The sequence below is a fragment of the Phyllostomus hastatus genome, unplaced genomic scaffold (assembly GCF_019186645.2).
Source record: "Phyllostomus hastatus isolate PE091 unplaced genomic scaffold, TTU_PhHast_1.1 phas_scaffold_39, whole genome shotgun sequence".
Lineage (NCBI taxonomy): Eukaryota > Metazoa > Chordata > Mammalia > Chiroptera > Phyllostomidae > Phyllostomus > Phyllostomus hastatus.
In genome coordinates this window covers 18175097-18195155 of record NW_025334028.1, presented here as the reverse complement: position 1 = coordinate 18195155, position 20059 = coordinate 18175097, and the positions used below count along the sequence as shown (strand labels likewise).

Genomic DNA, 20059 nt, shown 5'->3' with positions numbered 1-20059 from the left:
CCACTGACTATAGTTTCAATTTGAAACTAACACACCTTAAGTCATTTACAGTGTAATCATCAAAGCTCATAGAACACAAAACTCAAACTCGGTATTTTCACATACTTTAAATGTAGTACTTTTTTGTAACCACAATTTGCTTTTATCTCTACAGTTTTCCATTAAGAAGACTTTCACATAAAATTTCAACAAGTATTAATAAGGAGAAAAGATTTTAGTGCAAACACTTCCTCCAATGGAAGTTTTTTTTTCTACTGAACCTGGAATTTAATAAACATAGTAAACTTCTACTTTTAGTAAACTTCTTTGCTGTGAGGCTAGCATTTGACAAGCAGAATCTGTCTTTTTGTAATATCTACTTTGATTACTCTAAAATCTATTGTCTTAAACTAGACATACAAAAAAATACAACCAAACACACTTCAACACTATATAATAGTTTTCTACCTCACATGAAAAAGAAATATTATTCTTTGAGAGACACTAATTCTTCAATATACACATCAAAACTTTAAAAAGCCACCCACAACCACAGAACCATATGTGGGGACTAGTAGCTGTTCCTCCAGACTTCCTCCTGCTCTTTCTCTCAGCAGCAGCCTGGAACCCTGCCACATCTTTTTCAAAGCCACACAGTTGCCACGGCAACAGTGCTACCCCAAGCACAGTGCCTTTATTACATGAATTACCATTTGGAAGGGATTATCTCAGAAAGAACCTAGCCACACAATTCTTTTAATTATATTTTCTTGGGAACTGGCATTGGTAAAAACCATCACACATGCAGATTATTTTCCTTTGTTTTCCTTTTTAAAGTATATTTTTGGAACAATAAATCTGGTCAAAATGAATTTATAAAAATGACTTTGGCTTAAAATATGAACACTGAGTGCAAAAAAATAATAAAATGACCATCTATAAATAAAGACTGCTGCAAACAGACTTCAAAAGGGAAAAATTATAAGGAATAGATTTTCAGAAACTTCTAACATTACATATTTAGTGTCCATTGCTTTAAATCATTCATTGTAGAAAAATCTTCACAAAAAATATTCTCTAATTTACTTCTGATGTTTATAAGCATCCTTGACATTACTGTTTGCCTTTAAAGACTAAATTCGAGCAAAACCTTACCTGAAAAGAATGTTGCTATTTAACCTAATCTAATGCATCTTACAGAGACATAAGTCAAAACTAAATTTGTCTTCTGTCTTTGTAAAACTAATTCCTAGGGGGGAAAAAAAAAAGCTTCTTACACATTCCTCATTTCCTCTCTCCTTAGGGTGCCATACATAAACTGAAAAACTGACACAAATGTACCCACTCTGTTTAAATTTTTGGTGGTTAATGAAGGGATGGAAAAATTAAGGAAGAAATATAAAAGATTTTCCTTGCATTACAAGTGCCAGCTGCTCAATGTTGTACCAGGACTTGGAGAAAAAGAGTTATAACATATGTTACATGATTCATAACATGTCAAAATGCATAATTAGGTTTTAATTAACTTCTAATTGCCTTGCAGAAAATGCTGCGTGTATATAAAATAAAGCTACATGCTAATGAAGCAAATAAAATCTCATCTCCCTTCCTTCAAAGAACAGCTGATTTGGGGGGAATTTAGATTGTTTCCTGGAAGTTGCCTGAAAGAAAAATTTTGATAAGAGCAGAAAGCACCCTTGGCCACCTACCCATTTTGCTGTTTACTGTCACCCTGGGATCCTCTTCTCTGTCCCTCTGCTAGCTCCTGAGCAGTCTCGGAACACACGCTGGTGACTGTGGGCTGACGTGGGACATTAACTGCAGGTTTACCAGCGCTCAGTGCAGGTGAACGCTGGTCAGCACTAAGATTGGCATTAGCATGCAGTCCAGATGCAGCGAATGGGGGAGGAGTGACAGCAGCCACAGGTGGAGGGGAAGCATGTGATGAAGTGGTTGCATGGGCTGGGGTGAAGGCAGACGATGGTGATGGGATGGATGTGACTTTTGGTGAGGACACAGAACCAAAAGGCCGTGGTGCCTTATTGTAGGCCATGTTGGTTGTGGAAGTGACTTTGGACACAGCAGGAGATGTAATGGGCACAGGTTTAACTACTTCTTTAGGTTCTCCCTATGTAAAATAAAAATAAACATATACAAAAACACACCAAATACATGCAAAATAGATTCACTGAAAAAAACACAGCTCATTTTTAAAAAGACAAACACAATAATGTTAGCAGCTCAAACCTTACATGTTTCCAGATAAAAACAATTAAGTTGATATTGCATACCATGCATGCTAACTCTCCCCAACATGCCTAACACAGATGCACACACTGAGTACATTTTTTTAATAAAAATGAAAACAGTTTCAAAATATTTAGAAAATAGAGCAGGAAAGCTATCAAAAAGCCTAAAGACCAGATACGTGTCAATTTAGACATATTCCAAAGGAAAAATGTTTAAATACCTCACAATAAATAATACATTCATAACCAAAATGTTTATTTTAAAATTCCAGTCTCAATTATAATTCCACCTTTCAAACATGTTTAAACATACTTTTCTAGAGTATAATCATTTGATTCATGCAGAAACGGCAGTGAATTTCTAACTCTTCATTTAAAAAAAGGAGTAAGATTGTTTTCATATAATTCAGAAATGTGCACATTCTAAGTAATTGTTTTGAGTCAAGAAATTGCTTTTTTAAAAAGAAACTGCTTTTTAAAACTCAACAAAAAAACAATGAACAAAACAAAAATCAATCCTTTTCCTGTGATCCACCAGTTCCTCTCTCTGGAATGTTTTCAAATATCATTCAGCGAGTAAAAAGAAAGAAAATTTTTTCCCTTTTCCAAAATAAATATTTAATAGTTACATAGGGGAAAAAATGATCTAAGATATTTCTTCACTGCTATCAGCCAAAGAAAAAAGTAACTAGTAAAGACCAAATCCTCCTAAAATTAACAGAATTTGTACTTACAAATCCCTATTCCAAAGCAAGTATACATTTTTTTTAAAAAAAATTGAAGAATAAATCCCTGTTCACTCTACCATTCTGGAATAAAAACAAATTCTTTAAAAAGTGTACAATGGCAATGTTTAAGAAAACAAAGATAATCTAAATTAATCTTGAGAAAATAATAGAGCTAACAGAGGGGGGATATACCTAAATATCTCAGTAAGTGAATATAATAAGTAATTTGATAGAAAGGCACAATTAAAATTAAAGAAAACCCTAACTGGCATAAAGCAGATGTGTATGAATAATCATTTGGGAGAATTTGAGGGTATATGTGAGAGAAAAAGGGTATTTACCAATAACCTAATCCAAGAATACTTGGAAAATGTAATTTAAAAATTATTAATATTATAAATAAAATGTGATTAAAGACTTGTGACATTCATTTTTAGTAACCATTTATTTTTTAGAATATTTGAATAAAAACAGGGAAGTTAAAAGTAAATGTAAAATATTTGGACATAAGTTACTGATAATATATAGCACTGGAATAATGTTTTAAAATATAGGTATATTTAGAGAGATGGTAATTTTGTATGTATTGATTTCCATTGTCCCCTGTTATCTTTAAAGTAAGGAACTATGAGGAAAATTACATTAAAACTATAAATTGTCAGTATGGTCTTAGAAAGCAATGGAAATTACAATAGTTCAGAAGGAACTATTATATGGTACCCTAGTGATACTAGATTAGAAACACACCTTTTGAACAGCAACTGGTTCAGGCTTGGATGTAGCAGATGCTCTAGGAGAAAAAAAGAGAGAAAATAGAAAAAGACAAAAATTTTGTAAAGTTGTAAATTTATTAATGGATTTTATATTATTATATACTTTATTATATGCAATCATCAAAATTTACACTTCCATAACTCATAATTGTGACTATTCACATTCTATTAATTAGTTTATAGAACTGAAATGCTGCAAGATCCAGTAATACCCTTACACACATTAGTTCTCTACACACTCAAATGAGGAAAGACAAATAACAACCATGTTTACTAATGCACTCATGTTAATCTTTACATTAAAGCTATTCCCTATCCAAAAGTTCAAAGGATAATAAATATGACTTTTTGATCCTTGAGTGGTTCCTGAAACATCTCATCAGAATCAACCCCAACAGTATCTGCCTTTCCCCCTAATATCCATGAATCCATCATAGGATATTGGCCTTTTTGTGAAGAGATTGAATAAATTCTGGTTGAACTAGTCACCAAATGAGTATTTATTTTGTATTTATATTCTTAACTGTTTCTGCAAGTTTATTTGTTACGTTAAAACTAAACTGTAAGTTCTTCCATTAGGCTATAATTTCAGTGAAGGTGATGACCATGTCACATTTGTGTCTCTCTGTCAGGACTGTGCCTGGCATGACAAGTTATCAGTAATGAGTGTGAAAAGGAGAGAGCAAGGAAAGGAGGACAATAATCCATGTACAGACTTGACTATTTCCAAATTCAAAATAATTATTTTTAATATATGCTTTTTGTATTATTACTGTTCCTTTGGTTAACATGGACTAATAGTTGCAGTAATTGATTTAAAGCAATTTTCTCATATAATCATGAAAAAGAACCAAAGTAGCAACTATCATTATCCTGACTTTTCAGATGAGGAATTTCAAAGTTACAGTAAATTACTTACTAGAATGAAGCTAAGGCCAAAAGTTCTTACATATTACAATATACTGGCTGTAGTCAAGAACAGTAACTAAATTATTAGGAAAGTTTCTAATAATTCAAAGGCCATTTACCCAGTACTAAGGTACATGTTATGTTTAATAATGCCAGAAGCAGTTTGGTTCCTCTTATATTACACAAACCTGAGGATAAGTCATCAAGTGCAAAGTTCAAGAAATGTACCATTGTAAGTAATAAGCAATAATTTTAAACTACAAACTATGAGAACATTTTACTTATAGAGAAAGAAGATGCTAGCAAAGGATATTTGGTCTCTATGAACATAACCTAGTAACAACCTCCAAACATTTTTAGTAGCAAATGAATTTTCCAATAATTAATTTGGTTAGCTTGGGCAAACACTGACTGAAAACAGACTAACCTAATGAGAGGCCAGAATAGATGCTAACACTTGGTTACTGCTATATAGAATTATATACTCTGTGAGTTGCGTAACTTTCCATGTGTACTCTCAAACAGACCTTCCATTTGTACTCTCAAATTTCTTTTACCTTATAAGGTTATTATAACAAGTAAAGGAAACAAGCTGAAGGACAGAACAATAGAATCTTCCTTTCATGGAAATTTCACAATAAGATGCAAATCACAAAGGATCTGTGTAGTAAAACCACCCAAGGCATTACTGACAGTTTGCCATAATAAAGAGGAGAGTATCCTCTTTTTTTCATCTGGACACTTAAAGGAACACGAAACTCTTCTAGCAATGTAACAACAATTTATGAAAAAGAACATGATGTTTAGTAGTCACTAGGTTTACCAAAAGAATAAAATACATAGATCCTAAGTATATGAAAACCAAAACCTTAGTTTTTTTCTAGACATTTGTTTTTATTTAAAAAGTATTAACAACAGCAACAACCACAGAATGGTTAGTTTACATCAATTTTGGAATCCAACCACTCATTTTATTGAAAAAAATATAGAATAATAATGAATCCTAACATACTTTGTGGACTGAAAGTTCTATAAAAACACTGTCTGAAATTTTATATTCACAAAAAATTTCATAGGTCTGAAAATTGAATCTGTTCTTCTTGCCTTTTGATAAAGTCTCACGAGTGCAGTGACATGAACTAAGACAAGACATCACAGAAAAGAGGGGCAACATGCCCTCAAAATCCCAGGACTGAGTCCATTACACATGGAAAAAACAAATATTTCATAGGAAAAATATAGACTGACTTATAATTAAATGTCAAACTAGTTAACACTAGATGCAATAAAAATTACTTCTGTTGGTTTAAATATTTAAATAAGCACCAAATTACTCACAAAAACACTGAAATTTAGAAGGTTCTTTCGAGTTACTTTCTCACAGGGCAATCAGGTACTAATCTGATCTCAGCTTGAATATTTACAGGAGCTCACAATTTAAGCCATTTAATTTTTTAGTGCTCCCATTTAAAATGGTCTTCACTTTTGTGTATTTTGTATTTTGGAGTAAATGAGTAAGTCAACCTGTCCACATTAAAAATATTAAAAAATATTTTAATACACAGTATATATACATCAAAATCTATAAATGCATTAATTACATTTTAAAACACCACTATGCTACCAAAAACTTTTCAATGTAATTACATATTCTTATGACATAAACTATTGTGGTTTAGAAAATTTAGAATACATGACTAATAACATCTGAAAAATTAATAAATAGCAATAACACCAGTGTTTTAAAAAATCAAACTTTACTGATTATCACAGAATAACAAAATAAAAAGATAATCACTTTTACTTTCAAATATGTAAAGATTAGTTTTAATGTTAATACATAATGCTTGTGAGAATATGCTATATGTTGCTGGATGAACTATGTAACACTATGGTTTTTATGGAAAATAATTTGGCATTTATTTATAAAAAGCCTTGAAGAAAGCTCATGCCTTTTGTAATAATCACCAACTTCTAGGAATTTATCATGAAAAAATAATCTGAAATATGGAAAAGACTTTCTCTATGAAGATATTTGTTCCTACAGTTATAATTTATAATGATGAAAAATTGAAAACAACTGAATAAATATACAATGAGAAAAATGGTAAACTATAGTAAAACCACATGATGAATCATTACACAATTATTAAAATCATTCTTAGAAAGAATTCTGAATTATGCTAATATGCTTTATAATGTTAAGTGAAAAAAGGGAGATACAGCATGTATAGGATGATTAGGGCATGGAAAAAAGTGTATAGAAGCACATCAACATTTTAATAGAGGCTCCCATGAATAATATGTTTTTTCTCTTTTGTGTGTGTTTTCCATATTTTATACAATATACAGGTGGTAATTTATGTAATACTTCTTCTCTAAGCATGTCATAGAAAACTACATCCCAAAACATGGAATAAACAAAAAGGTTCTGTTATCAAAGATACCTGGAAAACTTGAAGTTAAAGTTACAAAAGCACAGCCACAAGACTTCTCAGAACCTTCAATGCCTACAGAAGAAAATACTTGACTTCCAGTCAAAATAGAAGTGTAGGTAATCATCCCTCACCTGTGCACACAATTACAGCAAAAAATACAGCTACACTACAAAACAAGTATCACTGGGAATCGTCAGAAAATTTAACTGTATGGAAGTCCAACAAACAAGGATTTAAATAAGCCACATTCATTCAGATGGGTAAGAGGAGCAGAGACACAGAGAGGGATGGAGACGTGGAGATGGATATAGGCAGTCCCACATGCACATATTGTGGATAACAAACAGAAGGGATACCTCCAGAGGGAAGGATTCCAGCCCAGGGTCCCAGCACCAGGAAGATAAGTCCCCATAACTTCTGGCTGTAAAAACCAGTGGGGGTTTGGGCGGCAGAAGAAACTGTGTCCTCTTAAAAGGCCTGCAACAGACTTAGGACTCACACAGTCTCACCCAATCTGGGATTCAGCACCAGGGCAACCGCTGGAAGTGCACTAGTGGTAAATGGGGAGAAAGTGAAGTACGAGGAGGGAGACAGCTTCATTCTGGGAAAAACTCCAGAGGCCAGGCAGCAGCATTACCGCCTCTGCAAGCCCTCCCCCACGCAGAGCAAAAGAGTGGTGACAAGGGTTGCCATACCCTGGTGAACACCTGAGGCTCTGTCCCATACAACTTAACAGGTGCACTAAGGCAGGGAGTCAAAGCAGCTCTACCTAATACATAGAAACAAATACAGGGAGGCTGCCAAAATGAGGAGACAAAGAAATATGGCCCAAATGAAAGAATAGAACAAAACTCTAGAAAAAGAACTGAACAAAATGGAGATAAGCAATCTATCAGATGCACAGTTCAAAACACTGGTTATCAGGATGCTCCAGGAACTCATTGGGTACTTCAACAGTATAAAAAAGACACAGGCAGCAATGAAGGTTGCACTATGTGAAATAAAGAAAAATCTACTGGGAATCAACAGTGGAGGGGATGAAGTCGAGAATCCAATCAACAATCTGGAACACAAGGAAGGAAAAAGTGTTCAATCAGAACAACAAGAAGAAAAAAGAATTCAAAACAAATGAGGATAGACTTAGGAACCTCTGGGACATCTTTAAATGTACCAACATCTGAATCATAGGGGTGCCAGCAAGAGAACAAGAAGAGCTAGAAATTGAAAACTTATGAGACAAAATAATGAAAGAAAACTTCCCTAATTTGGTGAAGGATATAGACATACAAGTCCAGAATGCACACAGTCCCAAACAAGATGGACCCACAGAGGACCACACCAAGACACATCATAATTAAAATGCCAAAGGTTAAAGATGAAGAGAGAATCTTAAGAGTTGTTAAGGAATATGTATAAAATACACATAGAGGGTGTAGGAGGTGGGGATGGGTGGGGTGGAGGGACTAGTGGGAGGAAAATGGAGACAACTATACTTTAGTAACAGTTAAAAAAGAAAAAAATGTATAGGAAAACACTATTTACATTTTTAAAAAAAGCAGAGAGTTACCTACAAAGGAGTTCCCATAAGACTGTCAGCAGATTTCTCAAAAGAAACTTTGCAGCCTAGAAGGGACTGGCAAAAAGTATTCAAAGTTATGAAAAGCAAGGACCTACGACCTAGATTACAACCTAGATTACTCTATCCAGCAAAGAAACCTATCATTTAGAATTGATATGATATCATCATCACCAAGCCATTATTATATGAAATGCTAAAGGGAATCACATAAGAAAAAGAAGATCAAAATGATGAACATTAAAATGGCAATAAATTGACAACTATCAGTAATTAAACCCAAATAACTAAGCAAAGAAGCAGAAAAGGAACAGAATCATAGATATGGAGATCATTTGGAGGATTATCAGTTGGGAGGGGAAAGGGGAAAACTGGAGGGAAAGGTGCAGGGATTAAGACACACAAATTGGTAGGTACAAAATAGACAGGAAGATGTTAAGAACAGGATAGGAATGGAGTAGTCAAAGAACTTATATGCATGACCCATGGAAATGAACTAAGGGCAAAAGAAATTGCCAGAGGGAATGGGGATACTGAGTACAGGGGGGCAAAGGGGCAAAATTGGGACAACTGTAATAGCATAATAAATAAATTATTTTTTTAAAGAAAAGGGAATATTGTAGAATGTTGTCCATACACATTTGAAGTATGGAATACTTATTTAGAATATTCATTTAGGGAACTCTTTTTAAGACTGGAATTAGGAAGGGGGAAACCCCTCTAGGAAATGCTATTTAAAAGAAAGTAAATCTCTCTAAGTCTGAAATGTTTACTTAGGTCTCCTATAAGTGGCTAAATTAAGGGGAAGAAATATTACAATACATAAAAGTCTTGAAATCTTTAACTATACAGAATCTCTTTCTTATCCAACTAGTGCTTTCTTGAGCTCCATTTAAGATACCCAAGGACTATGCACATAATTTAATCAATGTTTAAGTAGGGAAAACCCCATTTCCTTCACCTAACTGAAATATATATTTCCTATAGTCCCTGAATACAAAATCCTAATATATGAATAAAAAGAACTGTTTCTCAAAATTAAAATTGTATAGTTGTCTTTTTAAAAGAAAAATATCATATTGAACACTTGTTCTTCCACTTTAGAAATGTCATAGATTACATATAAGTGAATAGCTTTTGTCAGCTGATAGTTGTTGGTGCCAATTCAACACCAACAGGAATCTACAATTTGGGGTGATGTGAAGAAGGACATTTTATTCAGTGCAAAACAGCTCAATTGTGATATAGCACAGTTGTGGCTGTGAGGCAGCCCTGCGGCCAGGTGTCCCTGGGACTAGGCCCATCTCCAGCTAGATAGCTCAGCTCTGCTCCTAAATGGCCTGCTCTGCTCTGCTCCTGGCAGGTCTGCTTTGTCCTACACTGGTCTGTTCCACTTTGCTCTGGTCTGCTCTGGTCTGTGTCAGGCTACTCTGTCCTGCACTGGTCTGCTCCACTGTCCGCTCTGTTCTGGCAGGACATCTTACATGTTTCAACTCCAGCAGGGAAATACAGTCTTCAGTGAAAAGGAAAAATGCACTCTCAGAGCCAGAGGACCACTGAGTTATACAGGAGCACTGACCTATATACACCCAAGTCCTCACCCCTGATCTCTGACTGGTCTGTCCTCATGCAAATGAGGACTCCAAATCATTGCAGTCTGATTGGCACAAAACACTATCCTGATTGGTCAGAGTAGAGCCATTCTTACAAAGATGCCAACAGGAATACAGCTGTGCAGCCCTGATTGGTTTCAGACTTAATGGCTGAAATAGGATTCTGGGAACTTTCTTATCAGAGCTGACTCAGATGGCAGAAACACAGGCTGGCCAGCAGTTCAGTGCAGAGGCAAATAGTTCAGTGCAGGCTTCTCCCTGAAGTGCAGTTGGTGTGAGAGGCCCCCAGGAAAAAATGGTTGCTAGGCTCTGCTGTTGTTTCTGTTTGTTTTACTTTGATCCCAGTTAGCCACCAGGAGCCCTTCTCAGTAGGTATCTTCTTTCTCACGGTCCACACTTTGTAAAGACTTTTAAATAAATAAAGTTTTAAAAACTAAGGTATAATTGTTAAAAATTATTCCTACATTTTCCTCTTCAAATCCTGGAAATATGCAATGGGATAATATATCTCCTTTTCAACCACAGTGATCACCACAAGTCACTTTCATGTAGCGTGTGTTTCAAACCAGCAGAGATCCTGGCAATGGCTTAGTGCCATGGACTTGACAATTTGCTTATTGTTCTCTCTTCCCTTACTGTGAAGCCACTGTACAGGAGTAAACCAAAATGGTGAGAGCCTACTGCCTTGGCCTAATACTATTCTCAGCTCATGGAATTCACAGAACAAAGCTGTCAGTGTGGCTAGAACAATCTGTTTTGAAAATTGATTGATTTTTGTGAAAACAGTATCCAAAATAAAAATCCCTGATGTATTACAACCAGTTTCAGAACTTCTGGCTAAACAGTTGCAAGAGTTCTAACTTATAACATAATGTATTAGAAACTAGAATTGTGATGCTCTGGTTAAAATAATGTATAGGAAAAATAATGCCATAAGTAAGCAATAGCTCTATCAAGGATGAGATTCAAAGGAACCAAGCAAAACTGCATCTTATGAACACCCAATGAATGGTGTTATATGCAAGTTATACTTTTCATTAATTAATGCATTTTTAATACTGCTTTATAAAGTAACATGTTTTTAGTTAATAAAGTAGCCAATGAATGTTCACAGTAGTATTTAATAATGAGGAATTAAGCAACAGAACTAGACTAATAAAGATTATTCACATTACTCATTATGTCTTCATGACCCCTTCGACCATATTTAATATACTTAACTCATGAACAATCATACAAAAAGAGGAGGATTTCTGTTTATCTTCTGTGAGATGAGTTCTATCTAAGTTTCCCACAGAATGGCCAACTTTGGGCTCAGTGACCTCAGGACCCATAAACACTAGGGTACATCATCAATCACTAATTAATTGCAAAACTGTCAATTTGCAAAAACAAAGCAACTCCAGAAGGAAAAAGAGTGAGCACTCATGTATGCAGAGGGATGTTTATACAATTTCCCCACATTTTATTGTGCTTCCAGTCAGTCTACTTTCCTAAAAACTTAACCTTAAACATTAAAATCACAGGGCAAAGTATCAGTGGTTTTTCCTAAATAATGAGAATATGTAAAGATTATGTTTTCTATAAACAAAAATACACTAAAAGTACACTACATAATAGTTATCTATCAGCACCTTTCAGCTTATAAAAGATATTACTCCCTACATACACATGTACTCATCCACATAGCCTTTCTCTCTGTTTGCACCTTCTCTATCTTACAATGGGAACTAATAAGGTACTTTTTTTTTACCTCCCAAGAGAAAGAAATAACCCAAGCTGGACAGACTTTGAAGAGTGGGACAGACTGTAAGAAGACTCAAGCCCATCCAAGCCCCCTGCCTGGACAAGGCTAGAAACTGGGTGTGGCTCTGATATATCCACAGCAGGCAATTACTATGGGATAATTATTTCCCTTGGTAAGGGGAAAGGCTTCTATTGTAAAGATCCTTTTCAGGTTGATGGGGTTTGAAAAGAAATGTTCATCAATCAATTCTAAAAACCAGAGAGTGTGAGACAGAGGAAAGAAGAAAGATGTCTGTGAGTTTCCCTAATCCACATGGTTACACTATTTTCAAGGAGAAGAAAATGCAGAGGGGAGGAGGTGGAGTAGACAAGGGAGCATCAGGCTAAATTTAAAATGATAAAGTATTTCCCATTATACAAATATTGAGAGTATCAGTGTTACAGTACCATTTATTGGGGTCTTCCTAAAGTCTCAACATTGAATTGACGTGCTTATGTATAATATATTGCTTAAGTTTCAGAAATAAAGCGTAGAAATGTTAAATAACTTGACCACTAAAAAGTTTAACACTAATGTCTACAGTATCCTCTTGTCAACAAGAGCCAAAAAGAATTAACAAATATTTCTTCCTTTCGTAATACGCTGCTTTATTTTCTATGATTGAAATTACCAATTCAATACTACTAAAATCTTCAGAAATGCACACTGAATACTGATCAATTAAATAACTCATTTTGGTAACAGTTTTATGCATTTCTTGACATCTTTCACTTGAGATCATCCTTTCATCTGTCCAGTCTTCAATATTTACTGAGCCATGGTCACTGTTCCAAGGTTTGGGAATATACTGGTAGACAAGCCAAAAAAGATCTTTGCCTGTAATCTGCATTCTAATGGAAGAGACAGATAATAAGCCAATAAGTAGGATGGTCTCGATAGTAATAAATGCAAATTTTCACATTATTCTACTTGATTTTAGATGGGAGAAATTTATTTTTACTCAACGTTTATTTCCACAAGAACACTTTTTAAAATATTTTTTTAAATTTATTTTTACACAGAAGGGATAGGAGGATGAAAGGGAGAGAAGCATCGATGGCCAAGAGAAACACTGATTGGATTAGCTGCCTCTCCCAGGCCCCCAACCAGGGACCTGGCCCACAACCCAGGTATGTGCCCTAACCAGGAATCAAACTGGTGACCTTTTGGTCCACTGGATGAAGCCCAACCCACTGAGCCATATTAGTCAGGGCTCCACAAAAACATTTTATCAGAGAAGAAAGTTTCATCTGTCCATCATGCCTAATGTCCACATTCAACTTCAGAATCACTGAAGAGAAAAAAATGCATTTTTATAACTAATATTTATAAAATAATTTCTATCAAAAAGAATGGTGAAGCAATTTGATAATATTTTAGATGTGTTCAAGATAAAGTAAGAAGAATTTCAAAATTCATTCTTCTTTTGGGTAAAATTCTCCTATAGTGAAAATACTATTTCAATAAAGGGTTTTATAAAAAATCTATTTTGTATGCCCCATAGTTCACTGTAAAAGGCCAAAGAGTCAAATTTTTAGGCTTTGTGGGTCACAGGATCTTGATTCAACTACTCAGCTCTGTCATTATAGCAAGAAAAATAGACAAAATCTAAATGAGTGGTCATGGTTATGTTCCAATAAAACCTTATTTATAAAAACAGGTGGGAAGCTAGAGTTGTCCTGTAGGTCATAATTTGCTAACCCCTGGTTTAGATCATTTTACAGTTTTGATTATAACAAACCTAGGAAATAATCCGACACGATCATGGCTCTTTTGGACTCTAAGACTCATAATCATTCTGCATAATGACAATCCCCTAACTACAATTTGTCCAGACACTGATGGGTGTAAGAAATGAGTTTAGCTTCTCATTTTCTCTCTGAGGCTGCAGGACACTACCTTTGCATTCCTCTTAACTCCTTTATCTCAGGCTCTCATACTACTTGCAACTGAATGACCCATCCAAACTTCCAAAACATTCAGTACTGATAACTGAAACTTGGTGAAGGGAGAGATTTAATATTATTGGATTAAGGGTGACATTTAAGCACTATTTTTAACTCTACCACTCAGCACCTTAGTTCATTTGCTAATAATGAGATAGGCTACTAAAAAATCTCTCATCTCCTGCTTCTACATATTAGAAATGGATTAGTTATGTAATTTTTTTAAAATTCTAAAATAACAACTGAAAGGGATGTACCATGTGTTTTGTAAAAGAAGCTGACAGTATAGTGTCTTTCTTTCCCATTCTTTTTGACCCAAACTATATACTTTATTTCACATCAGGCACGGATTTTAACACTTTTAGGACTGATGTAAATAAACAGTCTACAACAGAGTTTCATTTTCTGAAACCGACTAGGTTTATATCTTCCTTTGGGCAATATGGTAATCCTATTTAATGTATCTTCTCTTCCAGCTCCAGTCAGGTAGAGAAAAAAACAGATTTTTATCAACATAGTTCTTCATTACTAATATGAAAATAATAAAATTTGCAAAGCAAATAATCTGCCTGTGAAAAAATTAGAAGTTCTATTTATACATCTACATTTTTCTGGCTCTTTCATGACACTATTAAGATGTCACTGAGCAACAAATGTGGTTAAGATTCATATTATGAGGGTAGGTATCAATATCAAACCAAATACATAACTGGATTTTCACAGACTCCTAGCAATGCATATAAAACTAACTGCTTCAGGAAAATCTTGATAAGGATCAGATGGTGGAGAATAGGTACAAGTAGTATAAGCAGGCATAATTCATAATCTGATGTTTGTCTACTTAATTTTTCCCTTCTTTTTAGGAAAAGCCTAGAAAGACAGAACCTACCTTTCATATTCAGGCTTTCTCTTATTCTGCTCTTTGTTGATAAAGGAATTCTTAAGAAATAGGAGAAACAGCTAAATTAAAGTTGCAAGTTAGGTTAGCAACAAAATAAAGTAGCTACTATAAAGTTTTCTCCGTTGGTACAAAGAGGATAGTAATCGTTCCCTTGCAGAATTGTTCTGAGGATCAAGTGAGGTCACCAATGTAACACACCTAGCAGAGTGACAGGCACAAAGAAAAGAATGACAGAAATCATCTTTCCATCCCTGGAGATCTGAAAATTACTCTCTGTTTCTAATTAAGTTAAAATAGGTTAAATAATTTGACCACAACTTACAATTTGAAAATGGCAAAACCAAAATTTAAACCCAACTCCTCCAGATGTTTATAATGCACTCTGTCTTCTAGGAATAGTAGCAAACAAACTAAAGTTACAAAAGTAACTTTGGTAAGAAACTTCAGAGAGAAAGAGTTTCAAACAATTAGTAACTATTAACTTTTTATTATCTAATAAATATTTGTTTTCAATCACATTATTTACAAAATGCCATCTTTGATTTAATTCTTGTAAACATATAAGTTACTCAATGTAATACATACATACAGGTATATATGCAGTTAATACAGATATAGATTTAGACAATATATGTAGATATCTACCTAACTGTGTTTCTCTACCTATAGAAGACACAATTTTACAGCTTGAGCAATATAGACATAAATAAGATTAAGCTCTTCAGAAAATTCCCAATTAAAGCTTAATAAACAAGCAAAAACACAGAAACAAGAACCTTAAGTCCATTCTTTCTTATTTTTCCAAAGAAGGGGAGGATTTTTTTTCCATAGCAACAGGAATTCTCTGACTTCATTTTTCAGCAGGATGGGACTTGAAGTTCCTTAATGAACATCGTCTGTGGTGCTAAATTGGGTGTTCTGCACAAAACAACAACCAGCTTCTGAAATTAGTGGCCACACATATCCCAAGATACATCACAGGATCTTATTGTGGCTATATGTCAAGACCACATGTTTCTACCTGATGATAGGTAGCCCTGATGATAGGTTTCTACCTGTAGCCCTGTGATACAGGGGTACAGGGGTGTATAAAGAGCATGTAAGATTACAGAAATATCGATGATGGTGTCTTTTCTATTTGGGTTGGCTATATATTCAGATATGCCTAGTCACTGAATATATATCTACATACATATATACCTAGACATCAAATGATACATTTTTGATAGTGTTCACTCATTTTTGAACCCCTCTGTATTTTTATAAACAATCACACACCCTTACATTATGGTCAGACTTGTTATGATTTGGCCATTTATACTGCCATAACTTACTTTAATCAAGTACCTTCTCCTTCTTGACCAATATGTATTATACAAATGTCACTTCGAGTTCAAGGGCATAATGTGTTACATCTTTTCCTTAATTTGTTTAATTAATTTGTTAATAAATTCCCCAAGTATTTATTGAGCCCCTAACAGAGCAGGCTTTGTTGCAGAAGGTGGGGCAAGAGTAATGAATAAAACAGACAAAACCCTTATTTGGAAGGGGCTTCCATTCTGCTTGAGAGAGGCAGAATAAAAACAAATAAGCAAAGTATGTCACATGGTAATAAGTATAATAAAGCAGGACATGGGTAGGGATATACTATTTTATATAAAGAAGTTGATGAAGGCCTCCATAATAAGATGAAATCTTGCAGAGACCTGAAATAGAGAATTGCGGGCTGAGCACATCAAGTCTCCAAGACAGCAGTGTGCCAACTGGGCTAGAATGGGAGTAAAACCTGGGAGAGCAGTGAGAGATGAAGCCAGAGAAATAAGTGGGAGCCAGAACACATAAGATACTTTATGCCACTACAAAGACCTTGTCTTTTACTCCTCTAAGTGAGATGGAAAAGTATTCCTAAACACAGTACTTCATTTTGGAAGAAAGTTAAATATAAATCTCAAAGACAACTAAATCTAAATACACTGTTGGGCAATAAATTAGCTTGTGTACATGTTTGTACTGTATACGCCTATTTAATGACTAAGAAGGGAGAGAGGATCTACTACAACTTGCCCCCCCAAATCTTAAATATATATCAAGACAAACAAATATTTATGAAAAAGAGCAAAATGTCTATTTTGTTCTTCATATATCCGAAGTGCAACATAATGCACTTTGAGGTTCACATTTATATGCTCTCTGCTCTGCGCTCGTATTGTAGGCAAAATTTGCCACTAACTTTTTCCAGATAAATCTCTTTTCCTATTCTTGTCTCGGCTAAGCACATTAAATTGGAAACTTTTGTGTAAAGTGGTATTTTTAGGAATTTCAGTAACAGTCAGGACTAGCATTCCAGCATTTAGCAGAGCCTTATTAGGAAAAACCCAGTCAGTCTGCTGTCTTGTGGAGAGCCCAGAAACAAAAACTTTTCATTCTTCATAGCCTCAAACTTAGATTTTTCCATTCATTTAACACTTGGGTGAGTTGAAGCTTTTCTAAAACTTGGAGACTCAGAGTCAAGGTATTTAAAAATTAATAATCAAATATGGCTATCTTTGTTTAATAACTTTAAGATGAGTCCTTAACTTCACATTTAAACAGTTCAGAAATGTAATCTTGTCCCCATCATCCTCATCACTGAATCTCATACAATGAATGCTTGCTAAACTGAAACAGCTCACTCATAAAATAATATTAAACTAGTTTTAACTTTTGAAAAGCACTGCATTATATAATATTATCAAAGACACGAAATAAATAGACCTAGCAACAACAATAGTGAACAGAGGATTCTGGCTAGGGCATGCTGTAAAGGTCAACCTCACCAAATTTGCTTTTGACAAAATTGTAATCACTTAGAACAGAAATGCTGATTATGCATAATTCTAATAATGATACCCTCTAGGCAACTACTTATAAACTGAACTAGACAAGAGATTTTCCCTATTTGACAATGCGGGAAAACTTAGAGAAGCCAAAACACTAAAACCTAACTCTTAAGACAATTAATCTAAAATGTATTAGATTCTTTAGTGGGAGAAAAACACATCCTCTTATCTGATGGCTCCCTACATTAGTGCTAAGCATCCCCTAAAAGACCTCTAGAGAATGAGAATGGAAGATTCTTATCGTATTTACTTCCTCTTTCATTAGATTCAAAGAAGAACCTGATATCTCACAAAAAATTAGAACTAGTTCATAGAAAAACACACAATACGCTCTATACTGTGATCTTAAAAATAAAAACTTACAATAAACGAAAAAGCATTTATGTAACTTTGGTATCAAAGTTCCTGTTGCTTTCAAAAGAATAATTATTTTCTTCCATAACTATTCTGGTATTTAGCTCTTCTGGCTGCTTTTCTAAAATCGTCTTGCTGAATACCAATAGTGAGGTCTTAATTAAAGGACTTTCTCTTAATTGGAGTTGTCTACTTGGAATGTGCTCTCCAGGACAAGGTTCACAAAGGAGCTGTACCACTGTTTCACTGTTTTAGAGACTGTTTTGTAGAAGAAGGCTAGACCAATTGCCCCAAAGGTTCCTTCAAGTTCAGGGGAACATGAACCCTTCTATAACACAGTTTGTAACATACAATATCCTGTTTCATTCTGAAAATCTGTCTATATTAGCTAATTCTTTAATTTCTCTTAGGAACGTATTTCTTATAACAAGGTGGAAGAGAGACTTAAACAGATCAAACTGGCAAATCAGCCTGACACTAACATTGGCCTCAAAGAAAAGCAACACATAGATACATTTTAAAAATTCACCCAAGTTTTAGTCTGGTCACTTTGATAAGCAGTGTAGCCCCTAGAATATTCATTACCTCACAGAGTTAAGAGCACATAGTCTAGATTCTAATCATAGCTCCTCCGTTTACTAGTTACTCTATCTAGAGAAAGTGACTTAAGCTCTTTGCGTTAGTTTCTTTACCTGCAAATTAAGACTAAATAAGATACTTATCTATCTTACAGGGTTATTGTGAAAACTGGATGGAAAAAAAGTCTGTAAGGTGCTTGGAATAGTGCTTGCCATAAAATAGACACTACTATGGTATCTGCTGTGATATTTATCATCCTCCATGGCATAAAAACTGAACACAAATGGCAGTTATAAACTTCTTCCAGGCTCTAGCCTTTTATGAGAGAAAAGAGTCTATTAAACAAGATATGGTTTTATGAAAGCCACCTTACCAGTCTCATTTCAGAAAATGCATCTGGTATCTTGGCTACCATAATAAATGGAGGAGAAATAAGGGTGTTGGGAAATGGGAGAGATAACCCAAGTCCAAATCATCCATAATATACAAAATCACCCTTACATCCCCAGAGTATAACTGAAGTCTACCTGACATTGTTTTAAACAGGTGTTTCAAATAGCTGCAGTCTGGGTGGGCGTGGTGATGGCTAAGTTCATTTCTGAAAAGTCAGATAGAGGAGAAAGCAATATGTATTAAATCACCAAGGTGAAGTCAATGACTCTCTTCTTTTGAACTTCCTTTAAGCATGTCACTGAATCTAAGGTACAAAGACAACACCTAGGCTCACCATGGCATGCAGTTATGTGCACTACCCTCAGAGGTAATATTTGGGGACAGTGTGAGTCTTGGATACCTTCAAAACCATCACAGTGATTTATGACAGAGTCAACAAAGTAAGAAGCTCTCAGAGACTGGCCAGAGAACTAGCTGTGTTCCCAATCCCATGATAAAACCCAGCATATTAAAACTTTCTCCAAAAGTACTTCCAAGTGCTGAGTTCTACAAACAAAAAAAGTTATGATAACACAAACAGCCAAAGCCAAAAACATATATGTTACCATAATCTAACTCTCATTAGATTAGTTTCTTTCTCTCTCATTTTGTATCAATGGTTAATACCCAAAGGCCCAGTCATACATGGCAATAAAATAAATAAAGTAAAATAAAAAAATAATAAAATAATAAAATAAAATAAAATAAAAAATAATAAAATAAAATATAAAAGAAAAATAATAATAATAATTGCATATCAAAGTTAGCAGCTATGTTCATGGGCTACACCCAAGGCTGTGAGTGAGCTGCATATCTTAATTAATGTTGGGGCCCATATTTGAGGAAATTAAACTTCCATTATAATTTTTGTTCCCATTCTGACCTGCATAACATTTAAGAGTTTGGCTGATTTCACA

General features: G+C 34.6%; 1 protein-coding gene across 8 annotated transcripts in view; it reads right to left on the bottom strand.

Moving 5' to 3' along the window:
- PDLIM5 (PDZ and LIM domain 5) overlaps window positions 1-20059 on the bottom strand; it is a 209258-nt gene that overhangs the window by 78599 nt on the left and 110600 nt on the right. For 4 of the 8 annotated variants that reach the window (XM_045820068.1, XM_045820069.1, XM_045820070.1 and 1 more), the window contains exons 4-5: window positions 3704-3746; window positions 1689-1780 (exon numbers count right to left, since the gene is read on the bottom strand). In XM_045820068.1, the coding sequence (XP_045676024.1) occupies window positions 1689-1780; window positions 3704-3746 (135 nt within the window). Of the gene's footprint in view, window positions 1-1688; window positions 2108-3703; window positions 3747-20059 lie in introns of all 8 variants that reach the window. The other 4 variants (XM_045820066.1, XM_045820067.1, XM_045820071.1 and 1 more) reach the window with 2 other exon arrangements.